This window comes from Mustela erminea, chromosome 5 (assembly GCF_009829155.1).
Source record: "Mustela erminea isolate mMusErm1 chromosome 5, mMusErm1.Pri, whole genome shotgun sequence".
NCBI classification, from domain to species: Eukaryota; Metazoa; Chordata; class Mammalia; order Carnivora; family Mustelidae; genus Mustela; species Mustela erminea.
Window position 1 is genome coordinate 11,219,477 of NC_045618.1, and position 27,816 is coordinate 11,247,292.

Genomic DNA, 27,816 nt, shown 5'->3' on the forward strand with positions numbered 1-27,816 from the left:
ATCTGTTGCCTGTCTTTTCATTTTCTTGGTTTTGAAGAAGAGACATTTAAATTCATTTAATAATGAAGTCCAGCTGGTGTGGCAGCCAGCCTGCAAGATGGCCCCAGTGACAGTCCCCAGCATTCCTGCTCTTCTACGGTCCTCTCTCACACGGAATTGGGCTGACCTGTGTAATCAGCAGAACATGGAGGAGATGATGTGGTGTGGCTTCCTGGGCTAGATCATAATAGACATTACAGCTGCTGGCTTCTACCTTCGCTCTCTCTTGAATAACTCGCTCTGAGGGAAGCTAGCTACTATGTTGTGCAGACACTCGGGCAACCTTGTATGAGATTCACGTAGCAAGGAACTGAGGCCTCCTGCAAACAGCGTTGCGAGTGAACTATCTTGGATCCTCCAGCCCCGGTCAAACATTCAGATGAGTGCTGCCCTAGCTGACATCTTGTCTACAACATCACAGGAGACTCTAAGACAAAACCACAGAGCTAAGCTGCTCCTGAATCACTGACCTACAGAAACTATGGGGAATGACAAATGTGAATTATTATTTAAGTCACTAAGTTTTGTGGTGACTTTTTTTTTTTTTTTACAAAATGTAGATAACAGTACAGTTTCTATCATTTGTAATAAAAAACTTGTTTTTTAAAATTTTTTATTTTATTTTATTTTAAGATTTTATTTATTTATTTGACAGAGTGAGATCATAAGTAGGCAGAGAGGCAGGCAGAGAGAGAGAGGAGGAAGCAGGCTCCCTGCCAAGCAGAGAGCCCAATGCAGGACTCCATCCCAGGACCCTGAGATCATGACCTGAGCTCAAGACAGAGGCTTAACCCACTGAGCCACCCAGGTGCCCCCAAATTTTTATTTTATAATTTATTTATTTGACAGAGAGAGCAAGAGAGCTTGATTAGGGGAGAGGAAAAGAGGGAGAAGCAGACTTTCCGCTGAGCAGGGAACCCAATGCAAGGCTCAATCCCAGGACCCTGGGATCATGACCTGAGCTGAAGGCAGACGCTTAACCCACTGAGCCACCCAGGCACTCCAATGGTTCTTTAAAAAAGATTATTTATTTACTTTGACAGACACACAGTGAGAGAGAGTACAAGCAGGGGGAACAGCAGAGGGAGAGGGAGAAGCAGGTTCCCCACTCAACAGGGAGCCCAACACAGGATTCTATCCCAGGATCCTGAGATCATGACCCCAGCTGAAGGCAGATGCTTAACTGACAGAACCACCTGGGTACCCAGAAAAACTGATGATTAATACCTATTTTGTATTTTTTTTAATGTGGAGTATCCTTTTTTTGGGGATTTTATTTATTTATTTATTTGACAGAGATCACAAGTAGGCAGAGAGGCAGGCAGAGAGAAAGAGGGGGAAGCTGGCTCCCTGTTAAGCAGAGAGCCCGACGCGGGGCTCGATCCCAGGACCCTGAGATCATGACCTGAGCCGAAGGCAGGGGCTTAACCCACTGAGCCACCCATGCGCCCCTAATGTGGAGTCTCTTGGGGATGGGATGAGATCTTCAGAACCTTCACTTTGTAGTAACTACCACGAAAGCATCCTATAAATAGCCGGAGCCCTTTATTTCTCATGACATTTTCTCCTCCTTGGTCCCCTGGTCCACTCCTGTGACTTCTCACCTTAACATTCTACAGCCAACTGATTTGGGCTGATGAGGTGGTAGCAGAAGACACTGGACAGAAAGTCACCTTGGGCAAAATTAGTGGTTTTGACGCTCGCAATAATTCCTAGCTCACCCATTTTATAAGGCTGGCCTTCCCCAAACACTATCTATTGCAATATAAAGCAAGTTTGTTCTTGCCTTAGGTCTTTTTCAGTAGCTACGCTCTCCTGGTTAGATCATTGTTTTAAAAAATTATCATTAATATAATAAAATTTTAATCAAATAATCTTATGAAATGTTCTTACATATTGAAGAGTATATAACGCATACACATACAGGTAAATAATAATAGCCTTGCACCACAACTTGGCTTAAGAAATAGAGTGTTAACAGTACCTTTGCAGCCTGCCGGGTACCCCTTCATGGTTGTACCCCTTCCTCATCAGAGGTTACCCATATTCCTCAGTTTGAGTTCATTAGAATAATTGTTCTCTTGTTTTCGTTTATAGTAGAAAAAAAAAATCACCTACAAAGGTCTCCCTGAATAGTCATCATTTAGTTTTGAAAAACTGAGTTGCAAGCACACACCTAGATATAATGTTGCCGGAGTCAGATAAAGGCACCTAGAAGACAAAGGGAATGGTCCCTAGGTTATAGTCTGACTTCAGCTTCTCTGGGAATTTACCAGAATGTCTCCTAGGCAATGTCATGAGTGAATCCTGGGGAAAAGAGGGTGTTGCCTAATCAGGGCACTGGAAGGGCAATACTAGTAGGAGGCTGGTGTTAGATGTGTGGCAGTTATGTGGGGGAGGGGAGGGTGCCGCTCTGTTTTTATCTGCTTCTAGGATCCCCACTGCCCTGTGGTAGATCAGAGCTGATCACTTCTGTGGGGGATGACATGAGTCCTCGGCTGATCTAGGGTGACCAGGCTTATGGGGGAGAGAAAATCTTTTATCAATACATGCTCCAAGATAGGTCATGGACACACTGGGATCTGGGTCAGGTCCACCTGTGTATCTGGTCCACCTGTGTATAGTGTCCATTCTCTAGCAGCTCCTTCCTTGGAAAAGCACACATGGGAGGTAACCTTTTTTGACATTTTGCACGAAAATGTCCTTCATTCTATCCTCTTGTTTACTAAATGGTTTGGTGAGGTATAGAATTTTAAGTTGGAAATCATTTTCCCATAGCATTTTGAAGATGTTCCTTTACTATCTTCTTGATTCCAGCCATGCTCTTGAGAACCACAAAAACTGTTGATTTCCAGTCCTTTGCACATGACTTTTCTTTTCTCTTGAAGCTTGTAGAATCTTTTTTTTCATCCCCCGTGTTTTGGAATTTCAGTGATGAGCATTGGTATGTGTGTGTGTGTGTATGTATGTGTACGCACACATGTATTTTAGAGAAAGTGTGTGTGCACATGGAGAGGAAGGGGCCGAGGGAGAGGAAGAGAGAGACTCTCAAGCAGGCTCCATGCCCAGCACAGAGCTTGATGTAGAGCTTGATCTCATCACCCTGAGATCATGACCTGAGCCGAAATCAAGAGTTAGATGCTCCACCTACTGAGCCTTCTAGGTGCCCTTTGGTGTTTATATAGATCTGTTGGGCTTTCTTTCTTTCTTTCTTTCTTTTTTTTTTTTTTTTTTAAAGATTTTATTTATTTGACAGAGAGAGATCACAAGTAGGCAGAGAGGCAGGCAGAGAGAGAGGGGGACGCAGGCTCCCTGCTGAGCAGACAGTCTATTGTGGGACTCAATCCCAGGACCCTGAGACCATGGCCTGAGCCGAAGGCAGAGGCTTAACCCACTGAGCCACCCAGGAGCCCTGTTCTTTAATTTTCTCTCCCATTGCCCATCTCTGTCTTTTTGTTTTACTTTCTGTGAATTTTCTCCAATTTAATCATTCTTTCTACGGAGTTTTCTATTTCTGACATAACGTTTTCGATTTCCAAGAATTCTTTTTGGTTCTTTGAAGTATTTCTTTATATGGCATCTTTTTCTTTTTTCATGGATGCAACATCATCTCTTCTCCTTTTGAAAATCCTGATGATAATTTTCTAAATTTATTTTTTGGTGTCTTTTCCCTGCATGGTCTGTTTTCCCTTCAAGTTACTTTTTTATCCCCCCTGCTGGTTTTAGTCTTTATCTTTCAAGTGAGAAGCTTTGTTTAGCTGCTGGGCATTAGCTGTTTGCTCATGATTAAGGGTACAGTCTAAAAGGCTGTTTAGAAGTTCTGAGTGTGGGTTCAGACCTTGTTGTGTATCTTACCCAAGGTATCCCCCAAAGCAGGTCCCAAGACTTATATGGAGGTTGTGCATTTGTTAAGCAATCCAAAAAAGCAGGAATGAGGGATAGTGGGAGGGTAAAAAGAGAGAAAGCCAAACTAAGTGTTAAATGTGTTATCCCGCTGACCATTGCTGTAGTGACTAGTGCTCCATTCCATGGGATATTCTGGGTCTTATGAAATTAGACTGTTCCCTCAGGGGATGGAAAGGGGGAAATATTTATCTTCAATGATAGCTCCACAGACATTATCTTCCCTGAATTTCTGGGTTGCACTTGCCTGAATGCAGATGCTGAGAGCTTCTGCAGACCCACATGGATATCAAAGAAGCTTTGGGACAAAAAGCTATGATTCAGGGCTGAGGTGAGACTTTGCTTGCTGTATTAGTGGTTTTTTTTTTTATTATTAACATATAGTGTATTATTTATATATATATATATATTTTTTTTATTTGACAGACAGGAGGCAGAGAGAGAAGGGGAAGCAGCCTCCCCACTGAGCAGAGAGCCCGCTTTTTTTTTAATTAAAAATTTATTAAATGTTTAAGAACATTTATTAAAATGTTTTTTTTTTTATTAACATATAATGTATTATTTGCCCCAGTGGTACAGGGCTATGAATCGTCAGGCTTACAGACTTCACAGCACTCACCATAGCACATACCTTCCCCCATGTCCATAACTCAACCACCCTCTCCCTACCTTCCTCCCCCCGGCAACCCTCAGTTTGTTTTGTGAGATTAAGAGTCTCTTACTGTTTGTCTAGACTTTGGTTGCTGTATTAGTTAAGGCTCTCTAGAAAAACAGAAACATTAGGAGACAGAGATAGATATAAGGAATTGGCTCACGTGATGATGCTGAGAATCCCAAGATTTCCCACCTGCAAACTGGAGATGCAGAAGAGCCAATGGCATAGTTCCAATCCAAGTCCAAATGCCTGGGACCCAAGATAGCCAATGGCATAAGTTCTAGTGTGAGTGCAGAAGACCAATGCCCCAGCTCAAAAACAATAAGGCAGAGAGAAAGAGAGAGAGAGAGCACGTGTGAGCAAATTTCTCCTTCTTTCACCTTTCTGTTCTATTTAGGCTCTCAACAGTTTGGGCAAAGCCCCCCCCCTCCCCCACCCAGCTCATATTAGAGAGGGCAATCTGTTTTACTCAGTCTACCAATTCAAATGCTAATCTCATCTGAAATAGCCTCACAGACTCACCTAGAAATAGAGATTAATATTTGGACATTTTGCAGCCGGGGCAAGTTGACCCATGCACTTAACTCTTGTACTCGCTCTGGGAAGCCATATGGAACTTGATGGGATGGTGGCTGCAACTGTGGGCAGAGCAAGAGGTGAGACCAAGGGGATTAGAAGTGGTGTACACAAGGTGTTTGGCACCCTGACCCTGAGCTTTACTGAAGGGTGACTTGGTTGGATCTGCTGGGAGATTCCCCAGTGTCAGACTCCATGGGTCTTTCCTTATAGACTGATAGAGTCCTTGAGGAGAATTTTCTTGTCTCTTATCTAGAAGGTGAAGATCACATTGCCAGCATTCCGACAGCCACATGGTGCAAAGTAGTTGGCATTTCTGCCTTTGGTGTACATATGGCCTCTGGATCCCCCCATTTCTGCTGTGGTTCTTATCCTCCGAGTGTGCCTGGCATCTTCTAGACCAGAGACTCTCCCTAGAGGATAAACCTCCAATCTTCTGCTGGGATCAGGGATGGGATATAGAATCCAACTGCTTTCCAGATTGCTTTCATTCAGTTCTTACCTTCGCCTTCTCCTCTCCCCTCAGGCCCAGTGATCCCTGGTTTTGCAAGTTTCTGAGTCTTTTAAGGTATTTCCAGTATAAGCCAGTTGCTGCTCAGCTTTCTTGGATCTACTAAATCAGTCACCACTCATCCATCTATTTTCTGGCTTCTGAAGTTGTGTTGTTCTTTTCTCCTGTTCTCCTTTCCTTAAGAGTTTAGGACTTAAAAATAAAAAGGAAGTCGGGGCACCTGGGTGGCTCAGTGGGTTAAGCCTCTGCCTTCGGCTCAGGTCATGATCCCAGGGAGCCTGCTTCCTCCTCTCTCTCTCTCTGCCTGCCTCTCTGCCTACTTGTGATCTCTGTCTGTCATATAAGTAAATAACAATATATAAAAATAAATAAATAAATAAAAATAAAAAAGAAGAAAGAAAGAGGGGAATAAACGAAAGAAGAATGAACGAACGCATTTAAAAAAAAAATCTGTGTAGAGCAGTTTTGGGCTGGAGCAAAATTAGTTGCACGCAGACCATCTGCCATCTTAGCCTGAAACTCACATGCCGTATACACATAGCTGCCTCCTTTGTGCGCTTCCTGCTTCCAATTTAAACATCAGAGAGGCCTTTCTTGACCACTCGTCTGAAATTAGGCCCCCTCTATAGCACTTATCATTACCTGGTATTTTCATATCTATGGACTTCTGCCCCATTGGAATGTAAGCTCCCTGAGAACAGGGACCCCAGCACCCCCAGCTTGTAAAACAGTACCTCCAACATGGAAGGAGCTCATTATTGAGCACATTATTCTAACCGTGTTTAGAAATGATATTTTGAGCATCAAATGAACATCAATCCTGTGCGTGAAGTACCCTGGGAAAAAGAAAGCCTGACACATGGGAAGAGGGAGTGGGGTGTGTACAGAAGTATGACAGAGTATGCATGTAAATCATGCAGAATATAAGCAGCAAGCAAAACTGCAGGAAGAGTGGGAGCAGAACTCCAGGAATCTGGAAAGGTCTGTATTTGAAAACTGTGTCTCTGACCTGAGTCAAGGACATTCCGGTTTTCCGCTGAGTCTCCATCATGAGCTGCACTGATCGTCTAAGACCAAGGTGGACACAGACAATGGGAAATGGAGAAAAGCTGACCTCACTGGTGTCTCTTCCTCTTTAATTGCCATATGAAGACAGGAGGGCACGGGTGCACAGTGAGCAGACCTGTTCCGTAGTGTGGGAGGCCATGTTACACTGGGATTGAAAGCGGCTGCCCCATTTTATGTACCAAGAATCCTTATCGTCAACCAGGGACATTTTAGGTGCTGTTCACATCCCTGGAGGTACTATTGTGTGAACTTTATTTCAATTAAAAAAAAAGGTGTTTATTGTAACAAATGCAGATGTCACAATTAAAAAGTTAAAAAAAGGGCACGTGGGTGGCTCAGTCGGTTAAGCATCTGCCTTTGGCTCAGGTCATGATCCTGGGGTCCTGGGATTGAGTCCCACATAGGGCTCAGGGGGTAGTCAGGTTCTCCTTCTCCCTCTGCCTGCCCCTCCCCACTGCTTGTGCTTGTGCTCTCTCTCTCTTAAAAATAAAGAAAATCTTAAGAAAAAAGTTAAAAGTTACCTTCCTAATAGTGTTCTTAAAGATTTTATTTATTTATTTATTTATTTGACAGGCAGAGATCACAAGTAGGCAGAGAGGCAGGCAGATAGAAAGAGGTGGAAGCAGGCTCCCCGCTGAGCAGAGAGCCCAATGTGGGGCTCGATCCCAGGACCCTGGGATCATGACCTGAGCCGAAAGCAGAGGCTTTAACCCACTGAGCCACCCAGGTGCCCCCTAATAGTGTTTTTAGCTCAGTAGATTATTTGAATGTTGCTCTTTTCTTTCTTTCTTTCTTTCTTTCTTTCTTTCTTTCTTTCTTTCTTTCTTTCTTCCTTCCTTCCTTCCTTCCTTCCTTCCTTCCTTCCTTTCTTTCTTTCTCTCTCTCTCTTTCTTTCTTTCTTTCAGAAAGGTAACATTCACATGGCTCAAATTTCAAAAGCCACCAATGGGTTGGATGGGAAAAGTGACGTTCTGACCCCATTCTCTACCTGTGAGGTCTCCTTGGAGGCAACTAGCGTAAACAGATCTTTGTATCCTTACAGAAATATTCTTTGCCCATCCATGTTTTCATTTGGTCACAATTATATAGGACAAGAACTACTCAGAGCACACACAGAGGTCTTTCCTTTGAGCCAAGGCTAAGGGCTCTTTATTTTCCCCTGTAAAGAAACAGCAGTAATAGGAAAGAGTGTGACTGCGGGAGGGAGGGAGGGATCTCCTCTCTGTTCATTGGCAGATCACTTTGCACAAAAAGGAACAGTGCAAGGGATAGGATGGGGTCCTTCAGGTTTCAGGTGCTTTTCATTTAGGACAGAGCTAGTCTAGCTTTAACAAGAGATGGCCAAAGACTTGGAAAAGTTATAGCAAAAGAAATCATTGTTGATGTGTGGCAGGGAATAAAGTTTCAATGTGGCAGATGAGGGCTTTCTCTGAAGAGGATGTTGTGTGGGATGGAAGCTCGGGAGAAGAAAGCTGTTTTATGTAAGCGGCCCAAGGTGTATCTTCATAAAAGGGAGTCACCCAACAGCTGAGCTGTGGGGGTCCACAATCAAAGATGGAACAAAACAAGAGCGAGATCATTCCCAGGTGGCAGGCCAGGAGATTAACAGTAGTAGCAAGATGGGGCTCACATCTGGGAATTCAGATAGAATGGGTCTGACATTTCCCAATTGGCGGGAAGCCCAACTCTGAAGGTGGAACACTGCAATGAAGTAAGGGATGGGGCAGCTGGCAAATGAGACAGCTTGGCATGACAGAGGATCTACTGAACCGATCTAGAAAGGGGGCAGTCCTCAAAAAGAAACTGGGAGAGGCAGAAGGGAACGGTCTAGAGCCAGAGCATCTGGGCTCAATCCTGGTTCTGGTGTATCTTAGCAGTGAGAGCCCGGGCAAGTTAAACTCCTTGAGTCTCAATTTCCTAATGAAGATAATACAGAGGAATAATACTAGTATCTCACAGGGATGCTAAGTTAACCTACAATGATGGCTTTGAACAATGCCTGATTCATAGCTAACTCAATGCTTTTCAGCCATTAATTTTTTTTTTAATTAAGATTATTTATTTATTTGAGAGACAGAGAGAGTGCCAGAGCAGGGGGCAGAGGGAGAAGGAGAGGCAGACTCCCCACTGAGCAGGGAGCCTGACTGAGCCCGAGGAGCCTCATCTGAGGGAGCTCAACCTGGGGCTCGATCCCTAGACCCTGGGATCATGGCCTGAGCTGCAGGCAGATGCTTAAACAGCTGAGCCACCCAGGTGCCCCCAGCCATTATTATTTTTAGTAAAGGCCTGTTCAGGCTTGCTTTGCTGGCACAGAGTACTTGGAGAAGAATATGGAAAAGCAGAATCATAGATGGATTTTAGGTAGTGGCCGGAAGGGAAAAGGGGAGTGAACAATGGCACAGCAATAGCAAACCAAGAAGCATGAAGAAAAGGGATTCAGGGAGGGACTATTTCAGAGAAAAAAGTCTTGCTGCAGGTCTACAGTGCTCAAAGAGCCAGACTGTAAAAGGGCATGTCTCTTGGAGATTCAATGCAGAAAATTTAATTTCAGTTAAAGAAATACTCTTTCTCTGTGTCAACTTAGAGCCCAACTTATATTGCTAAGGCAAGTGGCCAGGTTACATAGAAGGGACCCAGTATCTCTAAGTCAGGAGACTTAGGTTCCAGTCTTGGCTCTGCCCTACGTACCTCATGCCATATTGAGCTGTTAATAGCTGTGCCGTTTTAAAAAGAAGGGCCAGAACTTGTTCCTAGGTCTGATGAGTATTTAATATACTCTGAGTCTTACCCAGGGGAAGGGTCTCAAGAGAATTCAGGAGTTGCCCCAAGAACCAGCCTCTCAAAGGTATCTGTTAAAACCAAAAGCCTCGGGTGTTCCTTTCCTCTTCCCGAGGTCGCTTGCCAAAAGAAGCAAGATTTCGAAAATGCTGACAGTGGGAGAAAGCTACTTTTTCTTCTCTCATCCATTTCGGGAAAGTTTAGGTTTTCAGTTATTCCTATTGATTGTCTAGATTGCTTCCAGATTTAAGACCTAGTGAAAAAAAAACCGCGAGTTTCTTAAAGAGAATGAAGTTTGTTTTGCCCGATTCTCTGGGAGAGGGCTGGACAGGTAGGCTGTGGTTAAAACGATCCCTTTAAACAAACATTTCCCAAAAGGGTGGTATCATCAGGCCCAACCAGGATTATGAAACAACGATTCACTAAATTCTAAGGACAATGGACATGTGAATAGGCTGTCTTACGTAAATGGGCAACAGGAAGCTCACCACCCATCAAACAATTGGCAACTCAATTTGGATACTGGGCTGGGCAATGCGCTCTGTGGCAAAACCCCTGGTCCTGACTTTGTGACCCTTAGGGAGGACCGGCTGGTTAGAAGAAAAATCTTGAGCTCTACAGTCGAGGAAATATGGCTTGTTTGCTCGTCAACCTGTCAGTCATTTTCTTTCTTCTAAAAAAAAAAAAAAAAAAAAAAAGAGGACAAAAATCGGAGCTCGGAAACACTGAATTCCTAGCTTTTTCCATTAAGTGAGGCCCTTATTTCTAGGTCTCTGTACTAATGATTCTAACCTGGCCTCTCTGGCGCCAGGAACCACCCCTCCCGCCCCTCAACAGCCAGCCTGGAGGGGTCCGCACTGCGGGGCGCAAAGCAACAGCCCACCTCCAAACCCAAAGGTTCCATCACCAGCCAATCCCGGTCTGGTGCCCCACAAAAAAACCAGAAACACCTAAGGGCAGTGAATGGCACTTAAGTCAGCCTGTCCGCACGGCGGCAGCCGAAGGGGTGGGGTCAGAATCAGCCAATAGTATTTGAAGTGGTTGTTGTTAGGAGGGAGGAAGACGCCTGCGAGCGTGCGTGAGGCAGCTCCCGGGAAGGGGAGGCAGGAAGCTCTCGGAGCCAATGGCCGAGGCGGGCGGGCGGTGGCGCGCTTGCGCGCTGGGACGTGGGGCTGCGGGCGGGAGGCGGGGAGGGTGGGGGAGGGGAGCGGGCAAGAGCGCGGTGGAGGCTGCTGCTGCCGCCGCAGCCGCCGCCGCAGCGAAGAGGCCATGTTGTGTGGTGTGTGGGGCGGGGGGAGGAGGAGGAGGAGGGAGTAAAGCCGAGAGAGGAGACGGGAGAGAGACACCACACACACACGGCACAAGATGGCCGGAGAGGCAGCAGCACCCCGAGCTGTCAGGCGCTCCGCCGCGGCCGCGGGGCCCGCCGGCCGGCGGGAAGCTGTGCCCGGGCGGCCCGTAGGCCCGCGGGAGCGAAGCGGTCGTGGCTGAGGCGAGGCGGGCCGCGCGCGGGTGTCGGAGCCCGCGGCAGAGGCTCCCGGGGCGGCCGGGCCCACGACGCCGAAAGCGACGCTGCGGCAGCGGCCGCGGAGGCTCCCCGGGGCCCGGGCGGCTCGACCGGGCGCGGGCGGGAGGCTCGTGCGGTCGGCCTGGCGCGGAACGCGGGTGCAGCCGGCCAGGAGGTGCCGACAGCCGCACTCGGACCCGGTGAGTGGTTCCCCGGCTCCTTTTATTGTCCTTTGTCCTTGGGAGGAAAAGCAAAATGTCCTTGAGCGCGCGAGCAGGAGGGGGTGGCGGGCCGGGCCTCGCCGGCCGGCTCTCCCCGGGCAGCCTCGCCGGCGTCGCCTGCTGGCTCTCCCGGCGGGAAGCGCCGGGCGCCGCGGGGCCGGGGCCGGGGCCGGGGGGCGCGCGGGGCCCCACGGCAGACCCCACGGGGGGCGGCCTCGCTGCCCGCAGCGGCCCGGCCGGGAAAGGGGCGGCGGCGGGTGACCGCTGGCGGGAGCCCGAAGGGGACCGCGCGAGGAGAGCCCCTTTCTGTCCGGGTGAGTTATTTTGATATTTAGGGTAAGGGAAAAAAATTCCTTTCAGATTCTCCAACGGGGGAGCTTTTTAACCTCTTTCCGGCGAGGTGGGAGCTCATCTTCGTGGTCGAATTTAAAAGAACAATGGAAGCCTGACTGCGTTTAAACAAAAATAAAACTTGCTTTTTTTTTTTTTCTTTTTGGGTGTTGGCTTTTAACTCTTTCAAAGCCGATTTTGAAAACGGCTGCAGTGTTACAGATGAGAAGGTACTTGCTGCTGATTAAACCTCTGTGACGTTAAGGTTGTCTTTAAAAAAGAAATGCAAGTTGGGGAAGTGCCGCTGGTATTTCAGAAATTACGAAGATAAGTTTACTATACCGTCTAGGCTGTTTAATGGAAATAGGTTTTAATTTCGGTGCTAGACGATGACGTTTGATTAAGATAGTTTATTTTACCGACTAATTACGCCAGGATTAGTTGACATTCTCCTGTTTGAATAAGGCTTAAATAGACTGTTCGGTACTTTTTAAAAGGTCAGAAGGAGCCGTTATCTGTAACTTACCACACCTGAATGTTAGAACGTACTTGGATCAGTTCCTGGACTTCAAAAAAGTTGAAGTTTATCATTTTCTTATTTTTAACACTAATGTATGTTAGCACAAGCCATGGTTAGCAAAACTTTTGCAAAGGAATATTCTGACGCCAAATCTCTTTGTGAAGTTACTTTCTCGTAGTGTAAATATCAAAGTAGGACTGTTCTCGGTAATGGGAGATGAAGAGGAGCCATATTTGTTGCATTTGTTGCATGCATAAAAATCTAGATGTGCTTAAAACGGAACAGTATTTGAGTAATAAATATTGCTTTCTCGAAAATTTGCAGAGTCCTGTGTAGTTCTGAGTTTAAAAAATAGAGAGGGGATGTAAGTTTAATGGTTTGAAGAACAAACCACAGATACACAAACCTTTGTGTATTTTAGAATATATGTCTTCATTCTGCGGTAGCTCTTGTGTTGTAAAGGTGCAGATCTACGTAAAAATAGTGTTGGGCAGATTTACGTAGTACCTAGAAAATCAAAGGTACTGGTGTAATCCACTGTGTTTCTGATGGTATTTTTGTCAGTGAAATTGTTTTATGTTCCGAATAGCATTCATACAGTGCTACATGTTACATCAGTTGCGCATATCTTGATTTTACAGAATCTTTACCAATTTTGGTTTTTCAAAACAACATTTTTGAAATTTGCGAACACTGAAAGTAGTTTTAAATGTATATTCTGAAACTATTTTTTTCAGGCCCCTTTTTTGAATACCGAAATTCAAAATAATTGCTAGCAATTTTAACCTCAGAAGATCTTTTTACGGGAGAAATGGGGGAAGGGAGAGACTGAAAATGTTCAAGACCCTGGTTTGAAATTGTATAAAGGTCATAGATACTACATGTTTTAGACTTGCTTAAAAAACAAAGCTAATAGCACACTTGGTGAGATCAAGTAACTTGTGGTTTAAAAATTTAAAGTAACCAGTAGCCATTTTAACTTCACTAATTTCTCCTGGAGGAGTAATATTTAATTGCTCATAATTGCAAAAGGTATTTCTAGATGGCAGTGGGAATTTTAAGATGATTTCAAATGTGTTTAAAAACCGTAACTTTTTCCTTTGTTTTGTGTATTACCTGGCATCAAAAGAAAAATAAAAAAACAAGGTTATAATCCTAAATCTGTCTTGAGGATGTGAATTTTCTGGAGTTTATTTAATCTCAGTGCCTTAATATCTAGTGTTCATACCACTAAAAGATGAGGAAAACATGGATTGATACATCATTAAGATAAGAAATAATTGCAACCTTAAATGTAAAGGTAGTGTGTGGATGAGCCGTTCCTAAATTTGTCCATAGATCATGTATTTGGAATATTTCTCATTGTTTCATCACACTGAAACTTTGGCCAAGAACTGTTCAAAAAATCAAAACATTGATACCATCTTTTTTTTTTTTTTAAGGTAACTTACAAGATTAAAATTAAATTTGGTTGATGATGGTTCTGAACAAATACAGCTCTTTTATTTGAGGTAAGACTGGGTAAATTTTTATTACTTTCACACAGAAATAAGCCTGTTTGGTTTCTATTTTGCTCTTTGGTTTTCTAGGAAGTGGTGATTATGAGTAAACTAAATATCTGGAATAATTTTAAAAAGCCTTTAAACCTTATCATTGAATGAAGAGTATATGTGCTGAGCCATTGTAACTTAATGTGCCTTTTGAATAGTTTAAAATACTGAAGGTCTCTTAAGCCTTTGTTTAATTTTGGGAGCAAGAAAAGACTGATTATATTTTGAGAAAAATGGTGAACCAGAGATACTTTTTTTCTTTTTAATTCTCTAGTGTACTGTACAAACTAATTTTTTAAGTATTTAAAGAAATGAATTTATTGGAAAATTTGAACTAGGTACTATTCATAGTAGTAGATTATAGGGAAGAACAGTTTAAAAATCAAGTTTTGTGAGCATAGCTTTTAGTTTTTGTTTTCAGTTATATAATAAAAGTTTTAAAACAGTATTTGCTGTTCGTTGTTCCGTCAGTAAATTGTTTAGAATATTGGTGTGTTTCCCTCCCTCCCCCAAAGGTATGCCATTTTGAAGACTGAGAACCATGGAGTTTTATCCTTGAGTATAAAGGAAATATTCGCAGAAGTCTCTATTTTATACAGCAAGTAAGTAAATGTTTTATTTAGCATCTTAAATAGCTCCCAACATTTGAATAGGAAAATACCACTAAAGTTTGTCAATCAAACATAAAATATAGACTCTTTATATTGAAAAGGAGATGAGGAAAAAAGCCCATCAAATTCCTTTACCTTGTATCAAAGCACTTACATATTCTATTAAAAGTTGATATCCGTAATTCATATCAGAGAGTAAGATAGTACTTTTTAGTAATATGCTGCTTCAGGATTATGGTTAAATCAGTTGTTGAGTTATCACAATCATATGTTTTTATAATCTGAAATTTTTTAGCCATTTTTTTGATGATATAGATCATGTTTTTGAAATGCCCTAGAATTTTGCATTTGCTGATCTCCAATTAAAAGAACTATATCTTAAAAAGTGAAGATACTTTTCATATTTTAGTTCTTATTAGTGGATTTAATATATTCATTTTACCTATTTTTACGGTTTTGTTTTTAAATAGGTAGTAAAATGAGTTATCTTACAGGAAATTAGAATAATGCAGATCTCCCATCCAAGTACTAACCAGGCCCGACCCTGCTAGAATAATGCAGATCTAAAGAGATCTGTAATCCAACCTTGATAAAATCGTTTCTAAAGCGTAAAAGGGAGAAATAATTTTCAGCGTGTATGGGATACTTTGACACTTAAAACTAGATATGTGAATGAAAAAAATTTGCTGATAATTTTCAAGAAATGTTTCTTAGAAGTTAACACTGATCACGGAAATTGCTGCTAAGCTGATGCAGAGGAAATATGTATATACAGTAAGAGGTATCTTGGAAAATTTTAAGAACAGCTAAATAAGTAATACGAAGGCAAGCTTATCTTTGTCCTTGAAATGTGGAAAATCTTTTATCTCTTGATGTTGGCTTATTGTATTCATTGAAGTAGGTGATAAAGGTAATATTTTTATTGTATTTGTTGTAGCTTAATTTTTCCTTTTCAGTCATTTTGCAGTTTCACCAAATTTGTGTTTAGTGTGCAAAAGAAAACAATGTTAAGACTTGACTATAGTGTTTTTAAAGATCTAACATCATACAGAAAAAAAATGAAGCATTTTTCATCTTAACCTTTAACATAAATGCCAAGGTTATGATTTCTTGTATAGAAGTGATAGGATATTAGATTATTTTACAAATGTGGTTGGGCACTTTTAGAAAAATTGAGAATTGGGCCTCTTAGACACAAATGTATGTGAAATATAATGTGATTTTAAGTTTAAGTCAGCAATAAATTTATAATGGGCTACCGAAGAAGGTACAATTTGACCCATTAAAATAAAAAATGAATGGATGGACATGAGATGTGTTAAATGATGATTTTATTATTATTTTTTTTACTTCAGTATCAATAAATATGACCAAAATCTAAATGATACAGTAACTTCTAAATTAGTCCCCAGTCTGATGGAGTACAGCTTCCCTTTTATCACCAGTAAGATAAAGGGTTATAGCAAATCACATTTTAAAAAGGTCTTACATCTAAGTCAACCCTCATGATGATGCTTATATTCAGTGTTCTGGTATTTGTGCTTGGGCCAAGCTTGTAAAAATGGGCAATACATTTGATGGGCAAAAGTAATGGACACGTGAGAGCAAATATAAATGTAGATACTATTTTAAATTCCCAAATTTCTTAAAAAAGTAACTTACTAGTTTACTACTGTATTTTGTTTCAGAACTGAAGTGATACTTAAATACTTTTATTTGGGCATTTGAACGAACTTTTGAATCATAAAAATCACCTATCGAATTGGTGACTAGGTTTCATTGCATTTGTTATTATGGTACTATTAAAAAGTACCTGAAATTCCACAGAAATGAAAGCAGCCATGCATGCCCATAGTTAATTACAAGGTTTTCATGAACTTACAGGCTGCATTACATGATATAGGTAACTTTGAGTATAAATTTTCTTTCAAGTTGAATTGTGTTATTTGTAGTTTTTTGATTATTTAAAAATTTGATCTGGACAGTCAATTAATTTACTTTCTCTCCTGAGATTTTTTTGTTGAGAGGCATAAGGGGAAAAAGATAATGAGAGGACATCTCCATCTTTGTTAATGAGGTGTGTGTGATAGAGTGGAAAATACAGCTGTGATTCAGCAATCAGGAGATGAACTTGTAAATGTAGATTAGCCCTGTAATCTCGACATTCTCTGTAGACATTAGTCTCCTAATCTACAGAAAATGGAGTTTCTTATCTCTTAAGATACTTTAGCTCTTAATTGTGCAGTTAAAAATAACTTTAAAGGAGTATCTTAACTCCTTTATGCAAATTGGAGAATAGTTTTTATAATTTTTGCATTAGAAATTATGTGTGCTGTTTCTGTGAAGAAGTGGGTTGGGTAACATGAGACCCAGGTGATAGAGTATACCCAACTTTGTTGATGGTATGCATTCCAAAATATTAATATAAATGCAGATGTTAGAAGGTTGATTTTTAAAAAATAGTTAAGGTGTGAAATTTTATTTAAACAAGTGGGATTTAGAATGCTGCAGTAAAAAATTGTTGGATTTTCCCCCTAATGATTAAATATACTTAAAATTTAGTGTGTTTAATGTAACATTTGCATCTGGCTATCACAATTATAAATGAGGACTTACCATTTACGTGCTTGATATAATCGACTTCTTAAGAAATTTTTATGCCTCAAAGATACATATCTTCAATTTACCAGCTACTTTCCCATTCTTAGGTTGAGTGGCTCAGTACAAACTTAGAATTTTCAAATTGGCTGTTATTTCTGAATGTAATTAACCTTTACAATTTAAATTCAGGGATGTTCTGAAGTTTATAAATAAAAACTGTATGAATTGTTTTCATAACATTCAGGTGGCATGTTCTCTATAACCAGATGAAGTTTTGATTTGTACATTGTACAGGCTAGATCTGTGTTTTGGAAAATAATCCTTTGCTTTTTGAAATTAAGCTGTTTATTTGATAATGAATATTTCCCAAACAAGCAATTTATACCCAAATGTGTACTACATAATAATCATAACCATTTTAATTTAGATGAATATAGTTTGCTTAACTTTAATGGTTTCTGAGTTGACTTACGAATGTTAATGACTTTATTGCTACCTTATTTATGTGGAAGGTTTTATTTCAGAGTGCTCTCAGATTTAAATGTAAACATTGTTTTAAGGACTTTAACAGGTTAAAAGTTGATGTAATCTATACTTTAAGAAAAGCACAAGTGGGCTAATAAAGATGAGTCTTTGCCTTTTAATATAAAAAGATCAGAATTCAAAATATACATTACACTTAAAATTTTATATTAAATGAAAATCTATAATATTGCAAACTCTTAAAGATAGGTAGGAATATGCGCACAATCCAGCTTTTGTAGTCTGCTTAAGCAAAACTTGGGTCCTTCCCACCCTTTTCAAAGGAAGGCAGAGTCCTGCTTTCTCTATTTTGCGGAAGGAGATGTTATGGTAGATTACATTGGTGTCAGTAATTTTTGAAGTGGTGCAAAGTGAGATCCAAGTCCTCTCTTGTTTTGGTGGAGTGAGGCACATACTCTCTCATAGGTAGCTTTTTAGTCACAATGTCGGACCAGTGTGAAGGATTTCCCTCAGACATTCCTTTTGCCAGTGGATGTCAGTTCCACCTTTCTCTTAGGAGTTAAATTAGTTTAGTTCATTTGGTTGATTCAGTACTTGTTTTTGTTAACAAGCTGTATACCCTATTAAGGTCAGATTAAATTTGGAAGCTTAAAGATAAATAATGCTGTTTCTTGTAAATTGGCTTCATTTGTTAACTTGGTAGTAGTATATTTTAGCATCATAATTCTTAGAGGTAATTTTGAAGCAGATCTTTGCTGTATTTCTTGATTAAGATTAGTCTAAATGACTGAAGCGATTTGGATTTGGTAGTATAATTAGGAACTTGCCTTATAATTTGAAAATTTGAAATCTTAGTCATCGAATAGCATTTGAGTAGGTAACTTAAATCCTAAACTATCCTGCTTTCTAAAAAGCCTTAAACTACTACACTTTTTTTTTTTTTTAAAGATTTTAATTATTTGAGAGAGAGAACTAGTACAGGCAGAGGGAGAAGCAGAGTTCCTAATGAGTGGGGAGTGTGATGCAGGCCTCATCTCAAGATGACCCCCCCATCATGACCTGAACGGAAGGCAGATGCTTAAACGACTAAGCCACCTAGGCACCCCAAATTATTTCCCTTCAGTATTAAACTTAGAGGTTTTTGATAGCTCTACATGTTATGATTATTAATTATACTTAAGAGCAGAGTGACTGAAAAAATACATACCTTTATTCAGAGGGCATTTGAAACAAACCTCATTTTCCATGTATAGTTTATGAGGCATTTCTAACTAGAGAATAGCATGGATATGAGACTTTTGTTACCAGGTAGGTATTTTTAAAAAGTGTTAGTGTTGCTTGAGTAGGTCTCTACAGTTGGTAATAAAAGTAGTTTGAAATTTTGTCTAAGATTTCCTTTCTCTTTATCTTAAAATAGATTAAAGTACAGGATGATGTGAAATAAATATGATGGCTTTTAATGAGTGAGAAACATCATGGCAAGTGGGTAATGGAAGTTTTCTTTTAGAAATCTTGAAAGTGGGGCGCACCTGGGTGGCTCAGTTAGTTAAGTGGCTGCCTTCAGCTCAGGTCATGATCCTGGGGTCCTGGGATTGAGCCCCATGTGGGGTTCCCTGCTTATCGGGGAGCCTGCTTGTGCTAGTGCTCTCACCATCTCTTAAATCAGTGAATTAAAAAAACAAAAACAAAAACAACAAGCCAACTCTTTAAAGTGGATTAGATGAACAACCAGAAATTTTGGATGATCCTGTACTGTTAAGTGATAGTTGGAGGGGCGCCTGGGTGGCTCAGTTGGTCAAGTGGCTGCCTTTAGCTCAGGTTGTGATCCTATGGTCCTGGGATGAAGCCCCACATCAGGCTCTCTGCTCAGTGGGGAGCCTGCTGCTGCTGTTCTGCAGTTCCGCCTTGCTTGTGTGCGCTCTCTGTCAAATAAATAAAATTGTAAAAAAAAAAAAAAAATAAAAAGTGATGTTGGGCCCTGTTAAACAGCTAGTAGTATACCCTGATGGTCCATTAAATTTAGAAAGACCAAATTTTACCTATTCTGTTGGAGTTCTTGGTGAATGAGTCTTAGGCATGGCTTTTATAGTAACTTAATCTACAGGTGAGCTGTATATAGTCAGATTTAAATCTGATATAGTCAGATTTAAAATTCTCAGGGTTAGAACTTACCTTCTGCTTGGACTGTTTTGTTTGTAAATACATGTATGTCTTGGTCTTCTGGTTGATGATTCTTGTTTTGAAATTCTGGAATAAATCATGGCATTTTAGTAGTCTATTTTTTAATCTTCTTTGCATAAAATTATATTCTTTTTTTTCCTGCAGAAATGTGACTCCAGAGACTGAATTCTCTAAAGGGCCTGTACAACGTAGTAGATGTTGGTGGAAGCATTTAGTAAGTTCTATTTAATTTTCATGTTTAATCTGTTTTTAAATTAAAAGTGACTTTGGAAATTTGAATAATTGAGTCAGAGTTCTAGAAACATAAAGGGATTTAGTGAAGCTCAAAGCAGAACAAAAATAAAAAATCTGGTTAGATATGTGTGAAGCCGATTAAAGTTTTGCTTGTTTATTCCAACCTGTCATTTTCTTTCTTAAACTCTGATGGAATGCAAAGTAACCCACATATGAACATACTTCCAACATTTCACCCTAGAATTAGGTGGTGGTAAAGTCATCCCCCCATGTTTGTAAATAAAGTTTTATTGGAACACAGCTAGGCTCTTTCATTTACACATTGTTTGTGTTTCTTTTCCCACTGTAGCTGCAGAGTTGAGAATAGTTGCAGCTAATGGTCACAAACCCTGAAGTAATTACTACCTTGTTCTATAAAGAAAGCTTACCTGTCCTTGTCCTAGATCCATCAGCTTAATCCTTCCTGTGTAGAACTCAGAAGCCCTTGGGTTTTCCTTTGGTAATAGAACATACTTTTAATGGATTTCAGTGTAACAGTTTTAAGATATAAAGTAATTCTGACCTTTCCTTAAAAAAAGTTGTGTTGTGCCTTAAAAAAAGGTACAACAAAAAGTTCTTTTCACAGTGAGATTATGCTTTGATTTTAGAAGACTTGGTTACTACTGCTGTGTGACATTCTAACACCCAACATGAGAAAAAGTGAGAAGAGAGTGTAGAAATGAATTTGGATGGATCCTCCAAAGGATTTATTTATTATTGACAGGACTTTATAGGTATGATTATTACATCCTCTTTCATAAATATTTTTGAGTCCTATTTGGGGATGTAGATTTTAGAAGATAATTTTGTTCCTCATTAGTACGTAACTTCCATTGTATAATGGCTGCTAGGTCCCACAGAAGGTGAAGTTCTGGGTTTCCTTTTTTTTTTTTTTTTTAAAGATTTTATTTATTTATTTGACAGAGAGAAATCACAAGTAGTCGGAGAGGCAGGCAGAGAGAGAGGGAAGCAGGCTCCCCACTGAGCAGAGAGCCCGATGCGGGACTCGATCCCAAGACCCTGAGATCATGACCTGAGCCGAAGGCAGCGGCTTAACCCACTGAGCCACCCAGGCGCCCCTGGGTTTCCTTTTTTTTAAAGTTTTTATGGGGATAGTGAGGCCAGAGTTGAAAACTTCCTGATGTACAATTATTGATCTCATGTTTCATATTTTAAAGTGATTAATTGCCTGGCACATAGTGGATGCTCAATAATTATGTTAGTTATGGTATATCATTTCTGTTAAACATTATTTGTCAACTATTGGCTTAGGTCTAATTAGAAAACAACCATTATTAAAATAGAAATTTTAATCGTTAATTATTTTTAATGTGTCTGAAAATGAAAATCTTGACTCAGTAAAGAGTAAAAGGGACAAGAAACTACAACTTCCAGTCTCTTAACATGTACATGTCAGATTTTAAACTAATAATAGGGACAACGGGAAAGATTTGATTTGATTGTAAAACCTTAGATGATTCTTAGTTACCATAATTCATCTTACTCTCTTGGTGATCAACATTTGGCTGGTCTTTTTAAAATAAGTTTGTGGTTGGTTTTTATGCCCACTGTATTTAGCACCCAGACTTATATTGTAATTCTATTGAGGATTCAAGCTACTTTTTATAATAGGACACCTGTGTGAGTTCAGTATTAAATATTTTCAGGTTTAAAGACCAGCACAAAGAAGACTGTTTGTTGTCAAGTCATAAGCACCAAGAATCTTAATTACATGATGGGAAGGATCAGTTTCTGCTTATCATTCTTTTACATGCTTTTGTCCCTTTGGTTTTGCAATAACTATTTGAGTTTCAAAGTGACATACATTAACAATTTATTGTGACATTTTTAGAGCCATCTACTTTTAAAATTAAGAATCATTAATCATTTCTTTTTCCTTGTTCCCCTCCCTATTCCCCCACATTTTTTGGTGGTATTAAAAATGGGAGTTGCTGGGAAGTAAAGATAAGGAGGTGGCTTATGCTTATTTTAGCAGAGCCCCTTGTAAACCCAATTCAGTAAAGAATCTCATTTCAGCTTACGTCACTTGCTTGCATTTCAGCTGACTTACTTTATTTTACAATATCTTTGATTTTGGAACAAATGTACTGAATTAGAATTTAAAGAGAAGACCGTGTCCAATTTTATATTTTTAAATTTCTGGATGTACAGTACTTAGGGATTTTAAGAGATAGCTGTTAGTTAGTACCTTCTTACCATAGAAACCTTTACTTATGCTTTTGGGAATTTTCTTAGAACAGTTTTCCTTAAAAAGAAGATCTCAACTATGAACAGCAGGGTGGAAAAATTCTACCTGTTTATAGAATAAGCTTGAAGCCTGTATGTAAAATATACAAAAGATCTAGGTCTGTTTGATGATGGAATTCTAGATCAAACCATCATCATTTCAGTATGTCTGCAGTAATTCACAAGTTACTGGAGAGATTATTGATAATCTCTAAATCTAAGGCTTTGATATCTGAACCATACTCAGTTTTCTGTACCAATGTTACTTTAATGCATGATTAAATTCTCTTTAAAACAGAAAGTATCTTTAAATAGTTGACCCCCTTTATCCAATGGATTTTTCAGAGGTCTTGTTGTTATTGGAATATAAATTATTTTGATTAGTAAGTTTAGTTTTTAGATCTCCATGTACTTTGGTTATTGTGTAGTAGCTGAATAACATTTATTGAGGTCTTTCTATATGCCAGGTAATATAAAGCTGTAAATGTACTAATTTAATTCTCACTGCTGCCACATGAGGTAGGTACTACTATTTCTGTTTTACAGATGAAGAACTGTGGATTTTGTTACTAAGAAAAGATCCAGGCTCACAGAATTCATGCCTACTTTCCTTTTTATTTTGTAACATAAATTTGCTTATTTGCAAATTTAGTCTTTTCAAGAATTTGGAATTCCATGAAAGTAAATGGCTTACTCACAAATCCCTCATTGATTTTTTTTAAGGTATTTTGATGCTTGACTGAGCACTTTTGCATATTAATAAAATTCTCACTTCTTACTTTTCATTGGCTTTATAGGAGTGCAAGACCGATTATGACTTTTTAATGTCACAAGAGTTGTTTGCTCTTGTGGCATTTGTCTTTTTTTAGTTGTCTTAAACATGTAACGTGATAGAATATCAATATGTTAGTATTTTGTAACCTCTTGTCACACAAACTATTGCATTTTATTGAACAATTTTAGAATGATTTTAACGTCATTAGGTTTTCTTTTGAAATTTTTTTAAAGTAATGATTTTAAAAGGAAATTTCAGTGTCCTGGACAAATTTTACCTCTTGTCCTGTGGCAAAAGAATATAAATCATTGCGTTAATCATTTAATGTACTAAACTGAATACATTTCACTTATAGCCATTGAAACAATTAAAACTTGTTATCAGTACATTAGTGTCATTGTTGATCCGTAATCATGTTTACATCTCCAACCTTATTTAGAGCTTGATCTTGCAATGTAATAACAGATTGGGGAGAAATTAATATAAACAGTAAAAGAAATGATGGTACTTTTACTTTTAATACTTCTGTATAGTAATATATGTCCGTTTTAGGGAATGAGTAGTTCAAATGGAAGATACTTCATTGATATGAAGAATGGATGAGTTGTGTAGTTCTTACTTTTGGTGGAGAGAAACCAGTAAAGTATGTTAAGGAGAAGCATCTTGCATTTGATGTTTATTACTGGTGTGACACTCAATTTTAGTCGTTTTTTTAGTATGAGTGGTAGTAGTTACCAAGTAGTTTACTACTTGTTAGTAGTTATCAAGTAGTTTGTTATCAAGTAGTTTACTTAAGTAGATATTTATTTTGTGTATGTAGACAACAGATCCTAATTATAGTTTAGGAGATAAGATTTAAGTACCTGAAGAGCAAAAATGCCTTATATTTAATAATCTAGTCACCTAGACTTTATGTGTACAAATTTAGTTTGAGAGCTGCAAAATTGATGAAGACCAGAGTTAAAACTTATCTTTGCAATTACGTTTGCTCATGATGGATCAGATCATTTAATAGTAGAATATCCTGGCTTCCCACTTAGTCCCTTTAGGTCAAATTATTTAAGTAATGGATTTGTTTCTCTATGAGGAACATTTGATAACCTCGGCAACAGAAGTATTTTACTTGCACTTAATTTGAAATCTGATAGCAATTTATGGCAAATACCAAATAGGCCACATAGATATTTTACATTTTTATCATTTTTTTCTCTAGTTGGCTACATATTTTTTCTGTATTCTCAAACAAGTTGCTGAAGATGGTGGCATCTCTATTGGCCATTTGTGTTACCTAAACAGAATTAATTAACATCTGTTGAACTGGAAAACTATGCGGTTATACACTGCCTTGGTTTTTTTTTTTTTCCCCCTTAATCTCAAAATTCTTTTCCATAATTAGTTTTATTTGAAGAAGTTTGGAAAGTTTTCTGCATTGAGATTTAGAATACATAGTGTTGCTATAATTTAGCTTTCCAGGATTTTGAATTTGAATTTTTGTTTTTACTTCTCAATGTTGACAGTGTAACAACATTAAGTATGTAAAATTTGATTATTCACTGCCACTTTTTTATAGTTACGTATGTATCTGTGACAGTAGAAGAACTTTGTTACTCACTTGCAGTCTTGCCATGATCCTCTCCTTGAGAAGTGTGTGTAGTACATAGAAACTTTAATACAGTTTTATAGTTTAAAGCTGTTACAAAATTAAAACTTTGTGTATGGTAAGAGTATCTTCAAGGTGGGTGGATGTTCTCTGTTTGAAGGAATAAGATTATCCGTATTCCAACAGCATTTTTTTCTTTTAATGTTTTCATCAAGCACCCAGTCAGCTTGAAGAGTCTCACATGGACCCTACCACTGAGAAAACAAGATGGCAGTCCACTATGGGGATTTGAGGAAAATGGATTAATACAAGAGTGCTGTGATAATACACAACCAAGACAGGGTTCTTTTAACATGGATTTCATGAAATGAAGACATAGGTTTCTTACCCAGCACAAATGGACAGTGGATTTGACTTTCTAAAGACTTTTTGTATCCCTAAATCAAGTACATTCTTGACATTTGGAGAAGAAAGATGGCACAGTGACACAGATGTTAGTTTGTATGCCTGGAAATTTTTGCAGTTGGATTTGTATGAGTATGATCTTGTGGAATGTTAACTTTAATAAAATTTCTAACACTTTAAAATTTCTCAGTTTGGGCTTTTTTTTTTTTCAAGCCGAAGTTTCATTAAATGTTCAATTACTGCCTTAACACTTTGACTTTTACAGTTCCCCAGCAGTAGGTATACTGAATAAAGCTGGTAAAATGGAAATGGTGTGCTGAAAGAGGGTTCACTTGGTTGATAAATATTTGTCTTTTTTCACAAAGTTGTGGAAATTTGTGCATTAAGAGATGGTGGTTTTGTTGAAATGCTATTTTGAGCTTTCTTGAAACATCTTGGAAAATAACTTACCAAGGGGTAATAATAGGAACTTTAATTTGCCATGAGATTGTAATAAGCTTATAAAACAAAATGCCTTTTGCCTCAAAATTCAGAATGAGTGATAAAATATTTTTATGAGTTATTTTGTGTTGATGGAAAAGGTCTCTCTTACCTATGCTTTTTAATATTGTTTTACAGTAGAATATTCACCTGAACCTTTAAACTGGTGCCTCTTGTTGTTTTAGTGGTTAATATCAGGAAAAGAGGTATTGGGTTTATATGGAAGTGTCCTTAGGGTATTTGTAAAAGGATTTAAGATTTTGGTGGCAATAATGTCTATAATACATTTTATGTAAATATGAAGGTAGGGCTTTATCTTTTATTTTTCTTACTCTGATTAGGAATTTAAATAAATCCTGCTGTGTCCTAGATTGTTTGAATTCTAGGTGAATGCTACTGTTCCATTTATTGATAATTGACTAATACCAGTTTCAGTAACAATGATAAAAGTGGGATAGACTTCATTTTGATAGACCAAATGACTTGTTCATTGTATTTTCCCATTATACAGATAACAAGGAAGAGTTCAGGTTGAATTCTTTTTTTTTTTCATGAGAAATAATCATTTTGTGTGACTAATGCCAAATACCATAGTGTACACATCTCTGATCAATACATGTGCAATATTTATTCTCATTAAGTGATTTGAGGTGGTTGGTCTGTATAAATGAAAAGTGGACTTTTGGATTTTGATTCTGGTAGAAAATTTAATGTTTTGTAGAAGGTATAGAATTGAAACTAGGTTTTGATTATGGATTTTACTACCTAGATGCAACATTGTTGGTCTTGTTAGGTATAAACCTAAAATGAGTTTCTTAAATGAGGCGAGGACATTGTTCTGGTATACTAAAATGTAAGTAAGGAAAGTTGATTTTTTTTTAGATGCGTGAATGTTTTCTTGGGGTGCTTTTTGAGAGAAATGTGTTAAATTGTTTGTTTTTTGGCATTAGTAGTTATATTGTTTCCATAGATCTCACGGTTTTGGTATTTAGGAGAATTTGTCTTGTGACATTACTTTGATAACTTGCCATCAGATAGGACCAATTGTTACTAACTTGCCATTGTTGGAATGGGTATATGCTTTAGAATTTGATTTGAAATAAAAGGTAATGGTTGGGATATATGTGTGTTGTATTGGTTTGAAGGTGGAGTTTCTTGGGTTTGTTAAAGGGTGTACATAGTAGTTCCATGCTCTTGAATTTAAGAACTTTGTTTTGCCTGACTGTGTGAAGTAAATTCATTGTGGTTATGAGGATTTTTTGGTGAAGTTTGCAAGGTTATATATAATGGGTTAAAGAATTTTATTTTAAGTTTAAAGAAAGATTGAGGTTCTTGGGTAAAAGCTAATTGCATTAATTTTTTGCTCTAATGCAACTGAACACTAGGGAGGCGCTGTTGAGTTGTACCCCTTTTTCCAGTTGGGATGGAAAATTCCCCCATAAACTTTGTCATTAGATAATTTTTAGGCTTCATAAAGAAGGCAAGACTTGAATTTAATTTATGAAATTGAGGTTTTGCTTTTGTTTAGAAACCATTTTACCCATGGGGGGGTTAATTTTTAAAGAGATTAATACTTGAGCTTAGCTTTATATTCTCTAGGAATTATCCCTCTTTCAAAATGGCTTGATAAAACACCACTTCCTGTCCAGAGAGGAAGTTATTTTAGCTCAAGGACTGAAATATTTAGCAGATCTTTAGACAAAAGGAACAAATTACATTTCTCTCTGGCTTAAAAAGGGTGCTTGAGCCAGAGGGGGTTAAGAAACCCTCCCTCCTCCCCTTGATGGGGTGGTCTGGAGGGGCAGGGAGGTGTGGGGGTAGGGGTCCTCAGGCTCCCTGGGATGGAGGATCTTTTTTTTTCTTCTTTTTTTTTTTTTTTGGTGGAGATGAAGGGGTGGGTCTATGGTACATCACCTGAGTTGTGGGGTAAATGTAGAGAGTGTCAATCAAAGGCAGAGCTCTCAGAGCTGGGAAGGAGGCTCTAGATGGCGGCTGTGCCTTAGAGAGAGCGCGCTCTGCTCCCTGCCTTCGCCTCACTTTACGCAACTTTCCCTAACTTTCGGGCAGCCTCAGGGGGCCCCCGCAGCCCCCTGCCTCTCCTAGTGACTTACTGGGGTCGATTCGAACCTTTTTAAGGGAGAAAAGCAGCTTTTAGGAGCTTTCTTTTCGTGCCTTGTTGGAAAGAAGCAGCCGTACTGAGAGCCCAGGTCGTTGTTTTTTCCAGCTTAGAAGCCATGGCGCACCTCCATTTTTGTGCGCTCTCCTAATGAGGTTTTTTTCCTTCCGGACCCGTTTTAGTATTAATTGTTGCTTTATTTTTTTGGCCAGTTAACATATTGGAGGATTATTTTATTTATTTTTCGTTTTTGTAACGGAGAATTTTGTTTTTATTTTTAATTATTTGGGATCTGATATTTTTCTACTACTAGATAGGACTCTTGCTTTGGACCTACTACATGGATCAGGTAAGTCCATGATCGTTAGTGATAATTTTAAAGATTT

The 27,816-nt window shown here is 39.0% G+C and overlaps 2 protein-coding genes across 14 annotated transcripts in view; one reads left to right on the forward strand and one right to left on the reverse strand.

Moving 5' to 3' along the window:
* Nucleotides 1–5,850: 5,850 nt before the first annotated feature.
* Nucleotides 5,851–23,138, reverse strand: LOC116589797 (collagen alpha-1(I) chain-like). The gene is made up of 3 exons (XM_032341434.1): nucleotides 23,107–23,138; nucleotides 9,541–11,564; nucleotides 5,851–5,876 (listed from the first exon to the last, which is right to left on the reverse strand). Exons 1-2 carry the CDS (start codon nucleotides 23,136–23,138, stop codon nucleotides 10,481–10,483), a joined length of 1,116 nt encoding a protein of 371 aa, XP_032197325.1. The 3' UTR covers nucleotides 5,851–5,876; nucleotides 9,541–10,480.
* The window catches only part of CHD2 (chromodomain helicase DNA binding protein 2), a 130,886-nt gene continuing 114,207 nt past the window's right edge, over nucleotides 11,138–27,816 (forward strand). For 3 of the 13 annotated variants that reach the window (XM_032342116.1, XM_032342128.1, XM_032342127.1), the window contains exons 1-5: nucleotides 11,138–11,237; nucleotides 13,551–13,619; nucleotides 14,174–14,260; nucleotides 19,679–19,748; nucleotides 24,645–27,779. The gene's annotated coding sequence lies outside the window, so the exon portion shown is untranslated. Of the gene's footprint in view, nucleotides 11,238–11,271; nucleotides 11,573–11,618; nucleotides 11,819–13,550; nucleotides 13,620–14,173; nucleotides 14,261–14,830; nucleotides 16,173–18,770; nucleotides 18,840–18,987; nucleotides 19,749–22,600; nucleotides 22,778–24,644; nucleotides 27,780–27,816 lie in introns of those variants that run through there. The other 10 variants (XM_032342123.1, XM_032342125.1, XM_032342119.1 and 7 more) reach the window with 10 other exon arrangements.

What these genes read in the sequence shown, in the direction of transcription:
- LOC116589797 (XM_032341434.1), bottom strand. Translation starts at nt 23,138, where the DNA reads ATGATTTATATTCTTTTGCCACAGGACAAGAG. An exon ending in CTTTTGCCACAGGACAAGAG is followed by an intron (nt 11,565 to 23,106) that starts GTAAAATTTGTC and finishes TCACCCGGACAG; the next exon opens with AAAGGGGCTCTCCTCGCGCG.